The sequence below is a fragment of the Schistocerca gregaria genome, chromosome X, assembly GCF_023897955.1.
Source record: "Schistocerca gregaria isolate iqSchGreg1 chromosome X, iqSchGreg1.2, whole genome shotgun sequence".
NCBI lineage: Eukaryota > Metazoa > Arthropoda > Insecta > Orthoptera > Acrididae > Schistocerca > Schistocerca gregaria.
Window position 1 is genome coordinate 800332987 of NC_064931.1, and position 20117 is coordinate 800353103.

The 20117-nt window shown below is 39.8% G+C and overlaps 1 protein-coding gene across 1 annotated transcript in view; it reads left to right on the plus strand.

The window, feature by feature from the left end:
- The window catches only part of LOC126298434 (dual serine/threonine and tyrosine protein kinase-like), a 276257-nt gene that overhangs the window by 218449 nt on the left and 37691 nt on the right, over window positions 1–20117 (plus strand). Inside the window, exon 11 of the mRNA XM_049989759.1 lies at window positions 4212–4368. Coding sequence (XP_049845716.1) covers window positions 4212–4368 — 157 coding nt within the window. The remainder of the gene's footprint in view (window positions 1–4211; window positions 4369–20117) is intronic.

The window sequence follows — 20117 nt, forward strand, 5'->3', positions numbered from 1 at the left end:
TGCCGTTTCCAATATACCGGTCATTTTTGAAACACCCTGTAAGTACTCAGTAGTAAAGCCGCTTTATAAAAAGGGGTAATGTAGATAATTTTAGACCTATTTCTATGCCATCAGTGTTTGCGAAAGTTATTGTAAAGGCTGTGTATGTAAGGATAATTGATCATTTTATATCATACAATTTGCTATCAGATGTACAGTTTGGCCTTAGAAGTCGTTTAACAACTGAAAATGCTATATTCTCTTTTCACTGTGAGGTACTTGATGGGCTAAACAAAAAGTTTCGAATGCTTGGCGTATTTTTTGATTTAACTAAGGCATTTGATTGTGTTGATCACAAAATACTGCTCCAGAAGTTGGACCATTACGGAATATGGGGAGTAGCTCACAGTTGGTTCACTTCTTACTTTAGCAACAGGCAGCAAAAGGTCATTATTCACAATGTTGATAACGGCTGTGATGTGGGATCTGAGTGAGGTACTGTCAAGTGGGGATTGCCCCAGGGATCAGTGTTGGGGCTGCTCCTGTTCCTTATTTATATAAATGAGATGCCCTCTATTATTACAGGTAAATCTAAAATATTTCTGTTTGCTGATAACACTAGCTTGGTAGTAAAGGATGTTGTGTGCAACATTGACTCGGTTTCAAATAATGTAGTACATGACCTCAGTTCATGGCTTGTAGAAAATAAACTAACGTTAAATCACAGTAAGACTCAGTTTTTACAGTTTATAACACACAATTCAACAAAACCTGATGTTTTAATTTCACAGAATGGGCATATGATTAGTGAAACTGAACAGTTCCAATTTCTAGGTGTTCAGATAGATAGTAAGCTTTCGTGGAAAGCCCAAGTTCAGGATCTTGTTCAAAGACTTAATACTGCCATTTTTACTATTCGAACGGTATAAAAAGTGAGTGGTATTTCGTCACTAAAATTACTCTACTTTGCTTATTTTCATTCTCTTATGCCGTATGGTATTATATTTTGGGGTAACTCTTCCCATTCTACAAGGATACTTTTGGCTCAGAAATGGGCAGTTTGGGCAATAAGTGGTGTGAGTTCACAAACCTCTTGTCGACCTTGTTGGCCTCTCAATATGTATATTCCTTATTGTCATTTCTTGTTACCAATATTAGTTTATTCCCAAGAATAAGCAGCTTTCACTTGGTTAATACTCGGAAGAAATCAAACCTGCATTTGGATTGGATTTCCTTAACTCTTGTGCAAAAAGGTGTGCAGTATACTGCTGCATCCATTTTCAGTAAACTGCCACTCGAATTCAAAAATCTTAGCACTAATCCATGCACTTTCAAATCAAAACTGGAGAGTTTCCTCATGGGTCACTCCTTCTATTCTGTCGAGGAGTTCCTTGAAGAATTAAGCTTAATCTTATTGTATTGCTGATAGTGTTTACTTAAACTTATGGACTGACTTTTTTCAGGTTCATGAACATTTATTTTTATCTGTTATTACTTTTATGTTGTAATTTCATGTACTGACACATTCCATGACCTTGGTGATTTGCTCCTCAATTTGGTCCTACGGAACTTGACGTGTAAATAAAATAAATAAGATGTTCAGCTTTGTGCACTGCTGTGAGCAATGGCCTCTGCCTCTTGCAAGGTACCTGACTGTAAATTGCATGCAGTTCCTTCCATAGTATTGAAAACACTTCGAGATGGACTTTAATTCCCATATAACAGCAATTCCGGTTGGGTTTTAAACTGACTGTTATTGACAAGGCATGTCTGGTCCCTGTTGATTAGGATATTTTTGTGACCACTGTTCTTATGCTCTATGGTTTTTGATGGTGCGCCATTTCTTGTCAAGATGCTGGACAATCTGCAATGATACACCAATGAATCGAGCAAGTGTGCATCCAAACACGATAGCTCCCTACTGTCATCATGTGAAATCTCCATGTTGACTCATTTTCTTGTACAAATTTCATGCAACTGACTTTTATATACACCTCACTTCACTACTATGATATGCATCAGTGATGGGAGGTCACAATACTATCTGGTACCAATTATACACTGTCTACAGTGCTCCAAAGCAATAGGTTTGGTTTTTCATAGGGTGACTAACACTTTGTCTGGTGTGCTCACATAACAGTGGATGATGTAAGCTGCAGTGACAAGAAATCCATTGCACAGCATGCTGAACTTTTTGCTAAGACCTTCACAGACAAACATTACCATCCAAACCTAGTCCGCACACAGAATTCCTGTGCCAAATCCAACATTTTCCTTGTTTTCCAACTGTCCTTATGAACCAGTTGCAGAGGAGTACACCTGTTATTACCTAATATCAACTGGATTGGAAAAACTTAGCCACATGCTTTGGCAGGTTTTCAGCTACCTGTTATCATGCACAGAAATGAGAACGACCTACTGACTGTCCTCCCCACCTCTCCTAAAGTTGTAATCCACTACCCAGCCTATCTATAAAATAAATGGGTCCATCCTTAAGCCACACCTACTCTCAACCCTTTCTCAGATGGGTCATAACTTTGTCATAGACCCAGGAACAAGACCTCTGCACCCTATTCCATTACTGTCACAGCCATATCTTATCCTTGCTAATTGGAGGCATGTTGCTTCAGGAGGGTGTGTGCACAACTGTATAGTATTGTGGAAAATTTGGTGAAATTGCCTTGAGTTTAGTTCTGTCATTCAGGTATAACAGTAGACACATAGGCTGTCTTATATTTGTTCCTCAAAGTTTGACTTTCTTGTACAAAGCTATTTGTGCCTTTTGTCTCCATTTTGGATAACTAGTTAGGTTTGGGAGTGAAATTTGTGGTGAGAATTGGCAAGTTAGCCTGAAATCAGTAAATATTGCAACAATACATTGTATTTTAATGCAACTGAGAAAGACAAAATAAAACTTTATCAAATATCCTATCCCATCGGTGGCAATCTCATGTGTGGAAACAATCACATCATATGCTAGCTCTAGTGCACCAATTGTATAGCTTAGCTCAGATTATTATGTGGACAAAACCACTAAGCAGCTGTTCACTCAAATGAATAGCTACAGCTAAACTATCAGCAAGAACAGAGTTAACTACCTAGTGGCAGAACAAACTGCTGAGCACAAAACACTGACTTCAGTGGCTGCTTCACAACCAATGTCATCTGCCCCCCTCTCCGCTGCAATACCAGTTTCAATGAATTATGCAGTTAGGAATTGCCTGTACAATATATCTTTAAATTTTGCAATACTCCAAGCCTCTCAAGCTACTAGCCCCTGTTTCATACTCACCTGTACCCCTTGTCTCCATACTGACCACTCCTCTTATTCTACACTCACACTCTCCTTTCCTGTAGTCTCTCTCTTTGTCTGTTCTGTCTCCCGCTCTCCTTTCCTGTAGTCTCTCTCTTTGTCTGTTCTGTCTCCCGCTCTCCTTTCCTGTAGTCTCTCTCTTTGTCTGTTCTGTCTCCCGCTCTCCTTTCCTGTAGTCTCTCTCTTTGTCTGTTCTGTCTCCCTCTCTCCTTTCCTGTAGTCTCTCTCTTTGTCTGTTCTGTCTCCCTCTCTCCTTTCCTGTAGTCTCTCTCTTTGTCTGTTCTGTCTCCCTCTCCAGATTCACTCCTCCACATTTTTGGGGTCCACTTGAAACTCCCACTGCCTGTAGCTGTGAGCTTACCCAGAGAGCCCTGTTGGGTATTGACCACTCAATGCCTCAACTATATGGTGAGTTGTCATATTTACTCCACGCCTTAATGTTTAAACCAAGATGTTCCATTAGAATATTTATATGTTATTAGTTTGCAACTTACTTTCTGACATGTGTAATTGTAGACTTACTGGAAAATCTTCCCTCTATTTTAGCTGCCAACTACTTGAGTGCACTGTGTGTGTCAAAGTAATGTGTATTTCCAAGTGACAAGATTATTAAGCTGTTTATAACAAGTTCAATATGTTATAGTATGATAACCTCATAAAGTTTTTCTTTAGTGATCAGTCCCTAGTACTTCCTTCAAAGTTGAATTTGTAGATAGTATTAATGCACAAACCAACTTGTGTCTGTCTTTCTCAAGCAATATTTGGATATCATGTAGAGAAATGATAGTTGGAGCTAATTGTAAGTGTTAATAACAGTGGTTTAGAACAATTAACATGTAACTCTTGTTATTTTTAGTATTTTCAAAACTATCCCACTTGTGGAAAGCTGTATTTGTAATTGTGTTAATGTATGTTTTAGGAATGCCGCAGCTTGGAAAAGAGATTGGGAGGGGGCAGTATGGAGTGGTGTTCTCATGTGATTCTTGGGGCGGCACAGGTCCATGTGCAGTGAAATCTGTTGTGCCTCCTGATGACAAGCATTGGAACGACCTGGCAATGGAGTTTTATTACACAAGGTGAGATTACTTTGCTCATTAAAAATATTAATTTATGCCTTGTGTATGTTATCTACACCGAGTTTGAAATAGAAAATCACTTTTGAATAAGTTGCAGGGTAATTTATTAAATAATTTGTGTCAGAATTATATAAAATTAATAAACAATTTGGGACTAGAACAACAATGCAGATTTAGAAATAAATTCTTTATAAACATTTAAAGAACAAAAAATAATAATATAGAAAGAGAGAAAAAAGAAAGTGTATTTACAGATGGCAGCAAATTGACAGTTCTGTTATGTCTCTGTCAATATGTTGTAGCCTTGGATATAGTTGTTTTTGTTTGATTTTAAAGTTTAGCCAGAAGCTATCTCAGTATTGATAACCATAAGAGAACAGTGTTTTTGTTAGTGGAAGCAAAGATATTTTGGAAATGTCACTCATTATTTTAGCCATTAGGTCGACTGCACTGCAGCCATAAATGATTCCATGAAATGAATACACATTAATAAAACTCTAGAGAGGTTCATCATTAATGAGATTTTTATGCACGTTTTCAACTTATCAACTTATTGTTACCATTAAACTGTTTCCTCTATACATGAGCATTCAGCCTGTCAAACAGGTAGAAATTAGTGGCACTAAGTCATGAGTTTGTTAGGTTGCTACACAACTTTCAGTCTGAGCTTGTCTTTTTAACTGCCATATGCACTGACATTATTTTGATGCAGCTTTAATGACCCTTGCACGTAACTCCCGAGTTCTTTATTCATAAGATAGGCTGCAGCGTAGCTGGGTGCAAACAACAGAGTTCATTGGTAATGATTGTTGAATTTTCAAGGAATGTATGACACTTAAGAATTGATGTTCACTCTGTTTTATTCATAGATGACACCTCGGTTTTAACTGAAAATGACAGTTTAGAACAAATTCATGATACCGTGGAAAATGTAATGGGAAACCGAGAATTATGGCTTCAGCAAAATGGATTAAAACTCAGTGTCACAAAAACACAATTAGTGCAGTTCAGTGCTAAAACAGCATCAGCATCTACCATAAAAGTAGTGCACAGTGATCAGGAAATGACTGAAGCAAGTTACATAAAAATTTTAGTCTAAATATTGACAAAAATTTAAATTGGAAGGCACATGTAGACTTTGCAGCAAACTAACTAAATAGCCTATCTTATACGGTGAATGTCTTATCTGGTTCCACCCTTATGGACACCAGGAAGATAGTCTACCACAGCTACTTTGAAACTAAATTCAATATGGAATAATTTTCTGGAGAAACTCTACAAACAGTCTGAGATTGAAACTTCCTGGCAGATTAAAACTGTGTGCCCGACCGAGATTCGAACTCGGGACCTTTGCCTTTTGCGGGCAAGTGCTCTACCATCTGAGCTACCGAAGCACGACTCACGCCCGGTACTCACAGCTTTACTTCTGCCAGTATCCGTCTCCTACCTTCCAAACTTTACAGAAGCTCTCCTGCGAAACTTGCAGAACTAGCACTCCTGAAAGAAAGGATATTGCGGAGACATGGCTTAGCCACAGCCTGGGGGATGTTTCCAGAAAGCTGTGAGTACCGGGCGTGAGTCGTGCTTCGGTAGCTCAGATGGTAGAGCACTTGCCCGCGAAAGGCAAAGGTCCCGAGTTCGAGTCTCGGTCGGGCACACAGTTTTAATCTGCCAGGAAGTTTCATATCAGCGCACACTCCGCTGCAGAGTGAAAATCTCATTCTGGAAGTCTGAGATTATTTACACTTCAAAACAAAATCATAACAAACATTTGTTTAGTCCAAAAAAGAACATCATGTCACCCATTATTTAAAAAATTAAAAATACTAACCATTTCTTGTCTATAAATCTACGAAATTTTTATTTTCATATATAAAAATCGAAACTCACTTGACAATTTTCATTTCAGCCGCAATTACTGTACTCATCACAGACACAATTTCAAAGTTCCCTCTCATAATTTAAAACTTTATGCTCAAACACCATTGTACACAAAATTAAAAATTTACGATACATTAAATATCACAAATCTGTTAAATGTGGTGTCTGACCCACTAAAAAGATTGTTACTTAATACACTAGTGGAAAAATGTTGTTATTCAATTGAAGAATTCATGCAGGACATTTTGGCAAATTGAAAGGAAAACAAACAATAAAGATTATGTATTGTGTAATAAATTGTTAATATATTGTATAAATTCTATTTCAAAATGACCACAAGTTCTTGCTCTTGTTAAATTGTTCATGTCTCAAAATTTGGAAATGCCTGCTTAAATATGTTAATTATTATAACCCAATTTTTTGAAGTAATTTGCCATGTCTTCAGTACAAAAAATCTTTGATATGTAGCTGTACGTTATGAGATGAATAAACTACATTCTACATTCATTCCATCATCATCACAAAAGAATCCCACCATCATATCACTATGTAACTTGGCAACATATTGCATCTTCGATAGAGATATCTTCAGTGTTTCTGATTCATGCAATGCATTCCATTAGGACCAAAACCAGACAAGCAGGTTTCATCACACATGAGTCCATGGAAGCATTTAGGAAAATTCCTAAGAAACTATTGAGAAGATCATTACACATGTAATTTGCTAACACTCCCTTGTTGACAGCCATGAAACCCAATAAGAACAGTGTTGTGTGTATCTTAATTGCAGAATTACTGATAACGCAGATACTTGGCCCATACCTGTGTGCTCAGTCAATTTTCTCATTATGCTGCCTCTATCATTTCAGACAAATTCATCAGTAACTGATTCATTTTAACCAGCTGTAATGGTTTGTGGTCTACCTCAAAGTGCTGGTACTGGATGCTGCTATTACCTTGTTGAATCTGCTATTACCTCGCTGAATCTTTTGAACACCTTGAAACACATTACCTCAGTTCACTGTGAAAACTTCATAATAGTAATGGAACTCAATAACTGATGTTGGTGTAATAGGTTGTTACAGTGAGGTACAAGGGTGGATTAACTGAAATAAAATGAAGGAAAAATTAAATATAGGTTATGTTGTAACTGACCAACATTCTGGCCTATAAACTTCCATTTCCCTGGAGTGTACCACTACCAATCACGTGGACTGTACATTACTTTCGGATCGACACTTGTAAATTTGGCAGAATCTACCTTCTTTTTATCTCTCCGCCCCTGGTAGATGAGTAGTCAGTGCGACAGACTGTCAATCCGAAGGGCCTGGGTTCGATTCCCGGCTGGGTCAGAGATTTTCTCCGTTCAGGGACTGGGTGTTGTGTTTTGTCCTAATAATCATAATTTCATCCCCATCAACGCGCAAGTCACCGAAGTTGCGTCAAATCGAAAGACCTGCACGAGGCGAGTGGTCTACCTGATGGGAGTCCCTCGTCGCACGCCATTATTATTATTATTATTATTATTATTATTATTATTATTATCTCTATTTCAAAAGTTATCCTTTTCGTACTGTTTTTATTCCATCATGGATTTTCCATTGCTTGATTTAGACTTTATTATATGCTAATAGTGCATATTAAAGTTAAACAACATTTTATTTTAGTAATATTGTAAGTAATAGAAGTAATAACTCATTTTTCTTATCCCATAATTGGTCCTCTGGAATGGAGTATTAGCATATTCTTGCACATTTTATATTAATTTTGTTCTTCTATATACACAAAAGACACCCTGTATAACAATAACAAAAGTGTACAGCCTATTAAAGTATAAACCACTTCAGAATTTCAAGGGCTCATAGGGTTAGGTATAGTTAATTAATTGTTTCTTGGATGAAATTCATGATAAACATTATGATGTGGAATGTGTCAATAGAACAAGCATAGAACACTTGCATGCAACTAAATAATAATAATAATAATAATGATAATGATAAAGTTATTATATGGATGCATACTGGCAATTTACAGTTTTTTTTCTTCGAAAGTGACTGTATTATCTATATTCAAGAAGTCCTCTGTGGTACAGAAGGAATTCTTAAGGAGAAACTCTTTAATTTCCACTTGAAAACACTTCTGCTACCTGTTGCACATTTTATTTTCACAGTTAGATTGTTGGAGAGTTTTGTAGCTGTATATGTCACCTCTTTCTGTGCCAAAGTTAGATTCATTAAAGGATAATGCAGATAATTTTTCCTTTTAGTGTTGTGCATTTGAATATCTTCGTTGAAACTTCCTGGCAGATTAAAACTGTGTGCCAGACTGAGACTCGAACTCTTGCCGTCCGTGGGCAAGTGCTCTACAAACTCAGCTACCGGAGCACGACTCACGCCCCGTCCTCACAGCTTTACATCTGCCAGTACCTCACCTCCTACCTTCCAAAGTTTACAGAAGCTCTCCTGTGAACCTAGCAGAACTAGCACTCCTGAAAGAAAGGATATTGTGGAGATATGGCTTAGCCACAGCCTAGGGGATGTTTCCGGGATGAGATTTTCACTCTGCAGCGCAGTGTGTACTGATATGAAACTTTCTGGCAGATTAAAACTGTGTGCCGGACTGGGGCTCGAACTCGGGACCTTTGCCTTTTGCGGGCAAGTGCTCTACCAACTGAGCTACCCGAGCACGACTCACGCTCCATCCTCACAGCTTTACTTCAGCCAGTACCTCGCCTCCTACCTTCCAATCCAGTTTTAATCTGCCAGGAAGTTTCATATCAACGCACACTCCACTGCAGAGTGAAAAACTCATTCTGAATATCTCTGTTATTCTCAAACTTAGATGGGTTATTGTCTTTTGTGCAGTTAATACTCTTTTGCCTAAGCAAGGAGTTGATGTGTCAGTAGTAGACGTGGCTAATAAAGACAATGAGACATCTACAAAAAGAAAACACATTAATAAGTTTATTTACACTAGATAAGTCACTGATAAGTTGGCAATGTTAGTAGATCCACACGACGACAAGATATTGTCCTCACTGCAGTTATCTGCACTAATGTTGAGAAGTGTGTTGATGTACGGAATTTGGTATTAAGCTCTGAATTGCAGCTACTTAAACAGGTGGCCCATAAATTTGCAAGCAGTGAGGTCATGTCAATGTACTGTCCTGCTCTGGCATGTATGAGTGATGTTCCTTATCAGAGACCAGGAGTGAAGGAAGAGCGAGCTTGCGGAAATTTAAAAGTGCTGCCTCTCACATAGATGTAAGAGGTGTGGTTGATGAAGGTGCCGTTGATACCGCAGGAGTTATCCCAAAATATTATCCCATAAGACAGCAGTGAATAAAAATATATTAACTTGCTGGCTTCTTTATTCCCAAAGTTGGTAATTACTACTATATGGCAATTTCTTTTGAACAGTAGTGCTGCTGACAAGATGACTCTTGCATATGCTGTTATTTATATATATTTGATGATGCTGGTGCTGATTTTACATTTAATATTAATTTTGATGATGCCACTATGTCTGCAGTAGATTGGGACATTGTTTTTATAAAACAGGCCTGAAAATGGTCATTATAGACGAAAACCGGTAATCTGTTGACAAAAAGCTTGTCACCATAGACGTAAAGTAAAGGAAATTTATTCTATATTCAGGTCTGTTTTATTCATGACAATGTTGCAGCTTGGGATACATTACTACAAAACACAAAAGTGTCAAAATTGACAGATGCTGAAGAAAGTCACTTGCTGATCTGGTGGCACTACATAAAGGTAAGGCGTGGTAAAATAAAGATGCTGACTGAAGTCACGACCTCATTCCCTGGTATTGCCAGCATGACATCAATAATTTTTTTATGCAAAATGTGGAATTAATCATATCTGGTGGAAGACTTGACATGAAAAACAGATTTATACACCCATCGGTGTAGCAGGCATAGGGACAGTGTGGCACGAGTGTGTCTCAAGCATCATCACATAGCATATCCATTGTGGCATGGGTGCAGAGGAGAAGACTGGGAGCAAGGCTAGGTCAGCGGAAGCCTCACTAGGAACCGAGCTATTGTCCTGCACTGGTAGCCGGTGACCATAGTATGCAGGTATCTGGTTTCAAGGCAGTGTTGACAGCTTGGTACAGAAGTAAACACATGAGGGAAGAAACTCACTGCCTTAGCATATGACCATAGCATATGACCATAGCCTGTTACGTTAAGTCAGCTGTGCAGCAAAAGGTCGCCACACAATCTCCCTGCTCCTCCTCCCACCAATGAAGTGCAGAGCTCGGGTGGTGAGCGGGGTGGTGACAGTGGAGGCTGTTACCATTGCAGTGGCATGTAGTACCAGCAATGACAATGTGAGTGGTGGTAACAGTGATGTGGTTGCCGGTCATGCAACAGAGGTGGGTGCCGGATGCCAGGATGATGGGTGTGAGGTGAGTGGGGCAGCCAGATGATGATAATACTGGTCTGATGTGTTACAGTGAGCAGTAGTGCAGTACTGGCAGCAGGGCAGGTGAGAGAGATGAATAAGCTAGTGGCTCGTGGGGTTGGGGGTGCATGGCTCGGTCAGCCTGAGCCTGTGCCCAGTGCTGCATTCGCAGGGGTGGGTGGGCACTGGGCGTGGTTGCTGGCATGGGCCTGTGGAGGCACGGCCATCATTTTTGAGTGGCTGCGTGGAGGGGTCAAAAGCCTAGTGGCCACGTTTGACAGCTGAAAGCACACACATATGGCTCTGTGAGTGTGAATTGCCAATGTCTCCAGCACAAGTATGGGCCTTAGAACCTCAGGGGTGCAGCACTGGGAATGCACGAAATAATGCTGTTGTGGAAGTGGTGGAGGCTCCAGCGCAGTGTCGGATGCATACCTGACTTTTGGGACAGCGTATGGGCGGGCTTCAGCCTATCAATTGAAATGTTAGTAGGGGTGGTGTGGAGATGCAAGGTAAACGCCTTAGAGTCCTGTTTCAGCACCCAATGGTGGCTGGAGTAATGCAGACTAAGCAGGGGCTAGTGAGCATTGATGCTCAGCATTACGTGGGTGCTCGATACGAGACCACTGGGAATGAATGCTGTGTGTTTGTAATGGCTCTGGGGAAGGGTGGGCTATAAGGAAGCCATGCAGTTTAGCAAGCCAGTGGTGAATTCAGAGCTGACGTCATCCCGGGGCAGGTTGGCGGGAACGAGGAAATCGCCCGGCATAACCAATGTTTGGTTGTAAACAGAGTTGGTGGCAGACGTCGTAGTGTTGGCCTCATGGGTGGTGTGAAGGCCGAGGAATACTAGAGGCAGGGCAGCCTTCTACTTGTTGTTACAGGCGAGGGCATTGTTAAAGGTGCGGTGGAACCATTCCACCATGTTGTTGGTAGCTTGACGTCAGGGGCAGGTCAGTCCCACACAGGTCTGTAAGTGTGCGAAAAAAGGCAGATGTCAATTAGCATCAACAGTCTGTAGTAATGGGCAATCCGTGTGGAGGTGAAGGCAGTGGTAACTTCAGGTATTGGTGTTGGCTCAGGCCAGTATGTGAACATTCTTCCATGGTGAGGGGGTAGTGGCAACTGGCAGAGGGCTGATGATATCAACATGAGTGAAACGATGCCTGACATCTGGGAAGGCAGTGGCAGAGGCATGAGTAGGATTACAGTGGCCATCTGGGAAGGCAGTGGCAGAGGCATGAGTAGGATTACAGTGGCCATTCTGGCCAGGAATTTGTGACACAACAGCTGTCAACACTTGCTTTCTGATAACATATTACAGGTGAGGCAATTGCACATATATTCTGTCGGTGTCGGCATCCATACTTCCTATATCCAAGGCCATTACGGAAATCGTGACATCCTGCCATATGCCAAGGTCAAGGAGGTGAGACCCCCCCTCCCCCCCCCCCCCCCCCTTGCATTCCTCCAAAGTTTGCATGAAGCACCTCCACGCCCCAAGCATCCTTGCTGTGCAGTCGTGGGACTCATGTTATATTTCACTGACAACAGCATCAGCACTATCTACAAGGCCATACCAGGAATCATGACAGCAGAAGCAGCACACCTGCTCACATGCCAAGGGCATATATGGGGAGGGAACAAAGAGGCCTCCACACTTCAAGCTCCCCTGCTTGGCAGCCAAACTATCTGAAGTGTTGAAAAAATTGTCAATTATGTTTGCATTACTGACTACCAAAAATACATTTAAGGAATGGCTGACAATCACATTGGTAACTTTCATTTGATGCTGTACATCATTCCCCATGGAGTGTTGGAACGAGTAAAGAGCATATTTGTCTATTAACAGTTAAAAACCAACATTTGCTTATGAAACGTGAACAGGGTGTATATGACCTGGGACAACTGTGAGAAAACCGGGGAAAATGTGGGATGTTTTTAGAACTCCGGGAATTTTTCATTGTTTTAGTTTTCAGTTAAATTTTTGTAATTTTGACTGGTAAGAATTTATACTCTAACAAAGGATATTACTGTATCCCGCTACTGCAGAATAATACTTCAACAATGAAACATAAACAAGAGAAAAAAACGAAAATAACTTAAATTGCAAAGGAAATGTGCTATATACAACAATAACGACGACGACGATGACGACGACGACAACAACAACAAGAACAACACACAGTACTCATGCAATCGTCTGCCAATTGAAAATGTGTCAAAGGCTTTAGGAAGACTATGCAGTGCTTCGTAACAACATATTGCCTCCAATGAGAGTGAAGTATCAACTGTTCACCTTCGATTTGTTTTAGCAGTTACGCAGACACACGCGCATGCGCATTTGAGTAGTAGATCCTCCCGTTTCTGGCTACAGGAATGTGGCTGTTGGCTGTGCAAGCAATCACAACAAGCAGCTAGATGCTACTGGGAAAAGGGGGCGCCAAATTCATATTCTTGAGGGGAAAAAACTTGTTTCACAAAGCACCCAGCACATATTTGTCTATCGATTACTCATATGGTTTTGAAATCTTCCCTGTTGGCTTTTGAACATTTTTGAACACATTTTAAGTTTACTGCTGAATGAGTCTTAAGTTGACTTTTGAATGCATGCATAGTGTACGTGATGTCTCTGTCAGGAGAATCCTCGTCGCATCTAGAAATAAACTTTACGCAGACAAAAGGGGATGGGGCTATACGAGCTGAGGGAATAAAGCCGAACGGATGAATGCCAATCGCTGTCCGATTATGTGGTTGACTGGGTTTGCGAATGATCAGCATTGTTATAATTACTAGTGAAATCCATAGATTCAGACTACCAGAATGGAAATAAACGACTGATAGGAATAACAGGTAAGAAATATTACGTATTATCTTCTCGGTGTATCCAAGAAAATGAAATTTTGACAGAGAATTTTTGGCCAGATTGCTACACTAGTAATCACCAGTAGTACAGTCCTTGGCTAGCAGCCGCGTAAGTTCTATTCTGGATGTAACACGGAAAACGTGTTGTTCGAACACTTGTGGGATAAGAAAACCTGTGATTCTGGCAGGACTAGGGAAGTTAATTGGCGAACAGATTTTGACAGTGGCAGGAATAGCTACAGAATTTGTGATGACAAGATTGTTTGTTAAAACGGGGAAGGAGAAGAAATGGGGACATCACACAAATTATGGAAGAATAAGACGATTCCAAATTTATATAAAAATTTCGGAATACTACTTTTCGATCTCATGCTTGAGAAGCTGGTGCATATAAATGAAATGTAAAACTATTTCCTAACATAAATCTTTTTGCTTGTATGTAGTAGGCCTAATAGGCATTTGATATTGGTACTTCGTGGATTATATTCTGTCGTGTTTTAAAAATGGCCATTTGTGTCAAAACAGTCTTGTTTATTTGTTGTGTTACAAAATTGCTGTCATATTAGAAAGGTCCGATTTGTTTTATCTAGCAGACAGTGACAAAATAGATGTAATCAGATCGAGAAACCACACAGTCTTGGGTATTATTGTATTAACAGCTTTTTCAGTATTAGATAACGACATTTCGATTTTTCATGTAGCAAAACGTTTGACTAACTTTGATGAGGTAATAGATTCTTTTGCAGAAAGGAAAGCACACCATGTAAAGCTGTAGCAGGATTAGAGAGAAAAAAAATGCTAGGAGCTAAGGTTTGAAGAAATGTGTAATTTCTTGCTTATCGCTTGTCAGCATTGGTTTTATATATCCTATATTTAATTTTATGTCACACAAAACAGCAAGTTATTAACTAATAGGCAATAAAGAGTTCAGATTTTCTGAAGAGTTCTTGTTCTCTCGATTAAAAACAGGAGCAGGCTGTCAAACCGACCGATGGGAGAAGGAGAGGCACCACAAGACATTTCAATTTCCACTCTCCTGAATATAGTTTGGTTGTGCGGTAGAAAAATGCTTTATGAAGAGGCATGGCACTGCACTTTGACATACTTAGACCATATAATATGTCTTACATTTCCTTGAACACATATGTTTTAGAGTTTTCAGAAAGATGTGCGATACAAGACGAACATATTTTGAATATTTGATATTTTTTTGTAGTATTGTCCCAGTTCGCAAATGTCGTAGATCCGAGGCTGATACGCAGAACAGTCTGAGTTATAGTGGGTAGTCTCCATGTGACCCTTGTTCACATTTAGTGATTTTGCTGTGTCCCCTTCGTTTACTCTCATGCCAAATGAAAACAAAACGGATATCTGTGGCCGGGAGCTATCAAGTGAATTAAAACACATTCACATAATTGCGGAAGGCTGAAATACGTCATTAGTTTTAGATTTGATTTTATTTCCACCTTTCTGACAGTCAAGCATTAATCGCCTTGTGGAACAATGAAGTTATTTTTGTCTTGTTAACGAAATTTGACTTTTGTTAACCTTTCCCGCTGAGGCAGTCAATGTATTTGAAACAAAATGCTTAATTCCACAGTACTAGCTAGTTTCAACTGTTCGCTGGATTTCAAGTGCACGTTTTCATTTTGTAGCAGGTATAGCATTATGCCTTAATAAAGAACCAAACATGATATAACACAATACTGCTGCTCCAAGAAAAATTACATCCCGAAAACCACACTGACAAGCTTAATATCAGGTCGAGGTCAACTTCATTGGGAATCTGGACATACGAATGTGCCCTTGAAGTATGCACTTTAAATGTGCGCAATTTAATATGGTTCACAAAATTCCGCTGCTCTTGCAGTATCCTCTGATGTCTTGTTTCTTTTATGACATAATGTATGATCTTTCAATGTTTGACACGTACGTACATACGGGCTTCCTATGTTAGGATAGCTACTCAAGAGCGGTGTCACCTGTTATCTGCACTCTCTGGCAACTGCTGAAACGAACCTATTTCTAACAGGTCACGGGAAAATATTACGAATAGTGGTTTGAAATGTGTTACTTTCAAAGTAAATATCCTTTTACGTAAGTTGAACTATATGCAAGAATATACCATGAATTTATTAAATCACAGAGCATTTGACTCTCATTTAAAAATCAACTCTTTGATGAGGAGCCATTTAGAAGAATTTCAAATCCTGAAGATCAGACATTTATGTCATTATTAAAAATTTCACTGGTACATTTCTGTGATATATCTTAAAGTGTAACACGCGCAAAGAAGATCAGCAGTATATGCGAAAACTTAGCTTCTCTTGCGGCTTGAGATCAATATTATGTGTGAAAGCTTTGCTTTTCTTGTAGCAACACTATGTATATTAATTTAAACTATTCACTTTCCCTGTTTGTGTGTTCGTGCTACTTAACAGTGATGTTGCTGTTGGCTGACTACATCATGTGTCCTATGCTCTGAATATCTGCTGTCATCGGCTGGCAAGATCACGTGACATGAGCTACGAATGGCTTACAAAAGCGCATCGAAATCTCGATTTCAATTATTCGGAAAGTAACATGTGGTGTTTGATGGAATTCTAATGTATACTTTCATAATACGAAAATATGCAATGTACATGTTGCTGCACATCAAAGATATTTCCAAGACGTGTCTTTTTCCCTGAGTTTTGCTTTCTAAAGTGCCAGGAAATTGTACCCCAATGTGTAAAACCATAACTATTCAAACTTTAAAGGATTTATAAGGGAAAATAACTGTCACCAGGGAGAAAGCGTATTTTTAACTGGGAAATCCGGGAATTTTTTTCCCTTGTCAATGTATACACCCTGATGAACAACAAATTAGGTTAAAAATGCAACACAGTCATAAATTAATTATTTTTCGTGTTTAAGATGTTCTAAAAATTCTAAAGTGTCTCTAAAACATGTCAGCAGTACGAAAAATGCTTACATTGCTAGTGGAGGACTCAAAATTAATTAGCAGGCTGTCACAGTATTGCAGAAAGTTCTACAATGTCAGAGAGTTTGTGTTAGTGTCCACATATAGACACTTGTGTTGGCAGAAGAGCCAACACCCTGTTACTAGAGGAGACTGAAATGCACGCGTTTTAGCTCATGCAGGTTGGCGTGAGGAGGGAAGGACTATACTGACGTGAGGTCTGGAACATGACAAGGAATTAGAATTCAGAAAGCAGACATAGCTAGTTTGATACTTAACTTTAATCCATTAATGATGAACGTCGCTCTTGACGGTACGTAATTCACAATATTATCTGTTAGTAACTGAATATGGCGCCTTGCTAGGTCGTAGCAAATGGTGTAGCTGAAGGCTATGCTAAACTGTCATTTCGGCAAATGAGAGCATATGTAGACAGTGAACCATCGCTAGCAAAGTTGGCTGTACAACTGGGGCGAGTGCTAGAAAGTCTCTGTAGACTAGACCTGCCATGTGGCGGCACTCGGTCTGCAATCACTGATAGTGGCGACACGCGGGTCTGACGTATACTAACGGACCGTGGCCGATTTAAAGGCTACTACCTAGCAAGTTTGGTGTCTGGTCGTGTCTGGCAGACACATTGTTGAAACTAGTGCCCACAGTTCTAAAGTATGTACCCCAATGCTAAATTTCCATGTAGATTGACAGTTGACATTTTAGAAGTAGGCCAAATAATTTGACTGCAGAAAAATACATGTTAGCTAAGAAATACCACCCTAAACAGGCAAATAGACAGATTGTATGTAACTAATAAGGCCTACTGTTGATGTAAGTAAGCAAACATTCTTAAAGTGTATATACGTACATTTAAGTTGTTCTCAGGCACCATTTTAGGAGGGACAAAGGTAATGCATCATGTTATTTGCTAGAAGCAGTATAAAAAATGATGCTATTCATTGCCAATTATTGCTATTATTATAAATGACACAGGCCTACTGAAGGCTATGCAAAATAACAGCAGTTTACCATCACAAGGTTCCCTAAAAGTTTCATAGACTGTATTTTTTGTATAAGGTTGCTCACAATATTTTAAATAATAATAATAATAATAATAATAATAATAATAAGTCGGCAGCATGAAAAGTGGGATCATCATGTTGCAGCAGTACATAAATATGTAACGTGTACGTTCGATCTGTGCAATTGCACTTCAAGAAACTATGACTTGCAAGAATAAAAGCCTGTGACCAACTACATCGCCACAAACACACGCACAACACAACTGTCTTATAGGGAAGGAATGAAGGAATAAGATGTTTTTATTACCAAATATGACTTAGATTACAGAAGGATATACACTGCTTGTAAGCAGATGATTAAAGATGTTAACAATGGGGGATGTGACATTTAAGACAATGTCAGTCGATATATCAGAAAAACTGCTTATCATGTATTGCAAGACATTTCACACTTTGCAAGCACAAATTGAATATTGCCACATGCAAATTTTTTTGTATAACTCATTAAAATACGTGTTTATCATAATATAAACAAATTGCTATGAAAATTAGATTTCATGCACCTTTCAGGGAGGAAGAGCCATTGTAATGTCGAATGCTACATATTATTTGACCATCCTCCATGGCTGTAAATCCTAAACAAGTGCTGCAACATGTTTTAAAGTAATGTTATTCTCTATAATGTACAGATTTGTAGATATGTAAGGGGCACTCAAAAAGAAACAAGCCGGAGTCTGGTATTCACAAACCTGTGACAGGAGGGTAATATCGTGGCATGTGTAACGAGGTGTGGTTCCGACCAGCGTGTGGAAGTTCACAGCCTGTCGCTAGAGGACACATGTGTACATCACATGACTATGCAGAGCTAGCAGTAGCATTCATCAATCGTCCAACGCTGCCAGTCACATTGCAAACAGTGACATGGAGGCGTCAAAAGAAGAGCAAAGAGGTGTCATTTGTTTTCTGTCAGTGGAAGGAGTAGGAGGAATGGACAGTCGTTGATGAATTTCATAACACTGCATGTTCCTTGCAAGGGTCAAGGCGTGGCACAGGCACGTCAGGCAAGGACAGGTGTCGTTAGTCAATGAGCACCACACTGCGTTACTGATGACAATGTCCACCTGGTGGATGCATTCATTACCCAGACCCTCCAAGTGACAGTGAAAGCCATAGCTGCCATAGTTGGATTGAGCATCTGAAGTGTACACACCATCATCAGGGAATGACTGCGCATGCGCAAAGTGTGCTCCCCACAGTCTTCACCCACACCAGGAAGCATGTTGAATGGCCCAGTGTCTTACTCATCTGCAGTGCTGTGCTCCGGAAGGGAATGCGTTCCTGGCATGAGTGGTGGCTGGAGATGAGTCATGGTGTCATCTCTTCGAACCAGAATCGAAATGACGAAGTCTCCAGTGGAAGCATCCACAGTCACAACTGCCAAAAAAAGCTAAAGCCATCCACATGAGTGCAGGAAAGGTTATGTTGACGTTCTTCTTTGACCAAGATGGCCCCCTTCTGATTCAGTTCCTGCAGCATTGGACAACAGTGAATGCCCAGCGATACTCACAAACCTTGAACAACCTTTGCCAAGCGATCAAATCAAAATGACCAGGCAGTATCACCCAGGGGGTCATTCTGCTCCACGACAATGCAAATCCTCAGACAGCCAACACAGTTGCGGCACTCCTGCGGAAATTCAAATGGGAGGTTCTCGGCCCACCTTCCATACAATCTGTGCCTCTCTCCCCATGATTACACCATTTTTGGTCCCCTTAAAAGGGCTCTGAGGGGCAAATGATTCACCTTGGACGATGACATCCAGCTGTACGTGCGAAACTGGTTAACATCGCAGCCCAGGGAATTTTATGAGACAGCCATACACTGCCTTGTGTCACAGTGGGACAAGTGTCTCAACAGCCAGGGTCAATACTTCTAACATGTAGGTATTGGTTTCTGTAATTATGCCTCTGGTTCGTTTCTTTTTGAACACCCCTTATAGATGTGCAAGTTGTCAAGTTCTAAAATATTAGTGGATCACAATTGGAAATGACGTTAGAGATTCTATCAGCCAATAATGCTACCTCAGCTGAAATATATGCTTAATATCGAGTCCTCAACCACATTGTTCAATTTTATACCTCCAATAAGCAAAGCTTAAAGAAAATGGCCCTAAATATCATGAGGTACGATACCTTCACATTGCAGTGTGACAGTACGATATTGCCGGTTTGCAGAGACGAAGGTATCGATGTCATAATACAAGGAAAACAGAGATGAAATAATGTGATGACATAATTATATTTCATAATACAGTAGTTGGAAAGAAAGATGTCATTTTGTATGTATCTGAACAGTCTTACATGAGGAACAAGCACATGATCCATTGTGTAGTGGTCTCCAGCCAGGTAATACCATGTTCTTTAGCCAAGGAAGATATAAAAGTTCAGCATAGTTGAATGTATGGACACTTTATAAAATTGATAAGGTGGTTGCCTATAACTCAACTTACTCCTGGGCTTGTGATTTGACACATTACTATAAAAGCTTTACTCTAAAATTGGAGATCACCCATATTAAACAGTCAACACTACTGTGTTG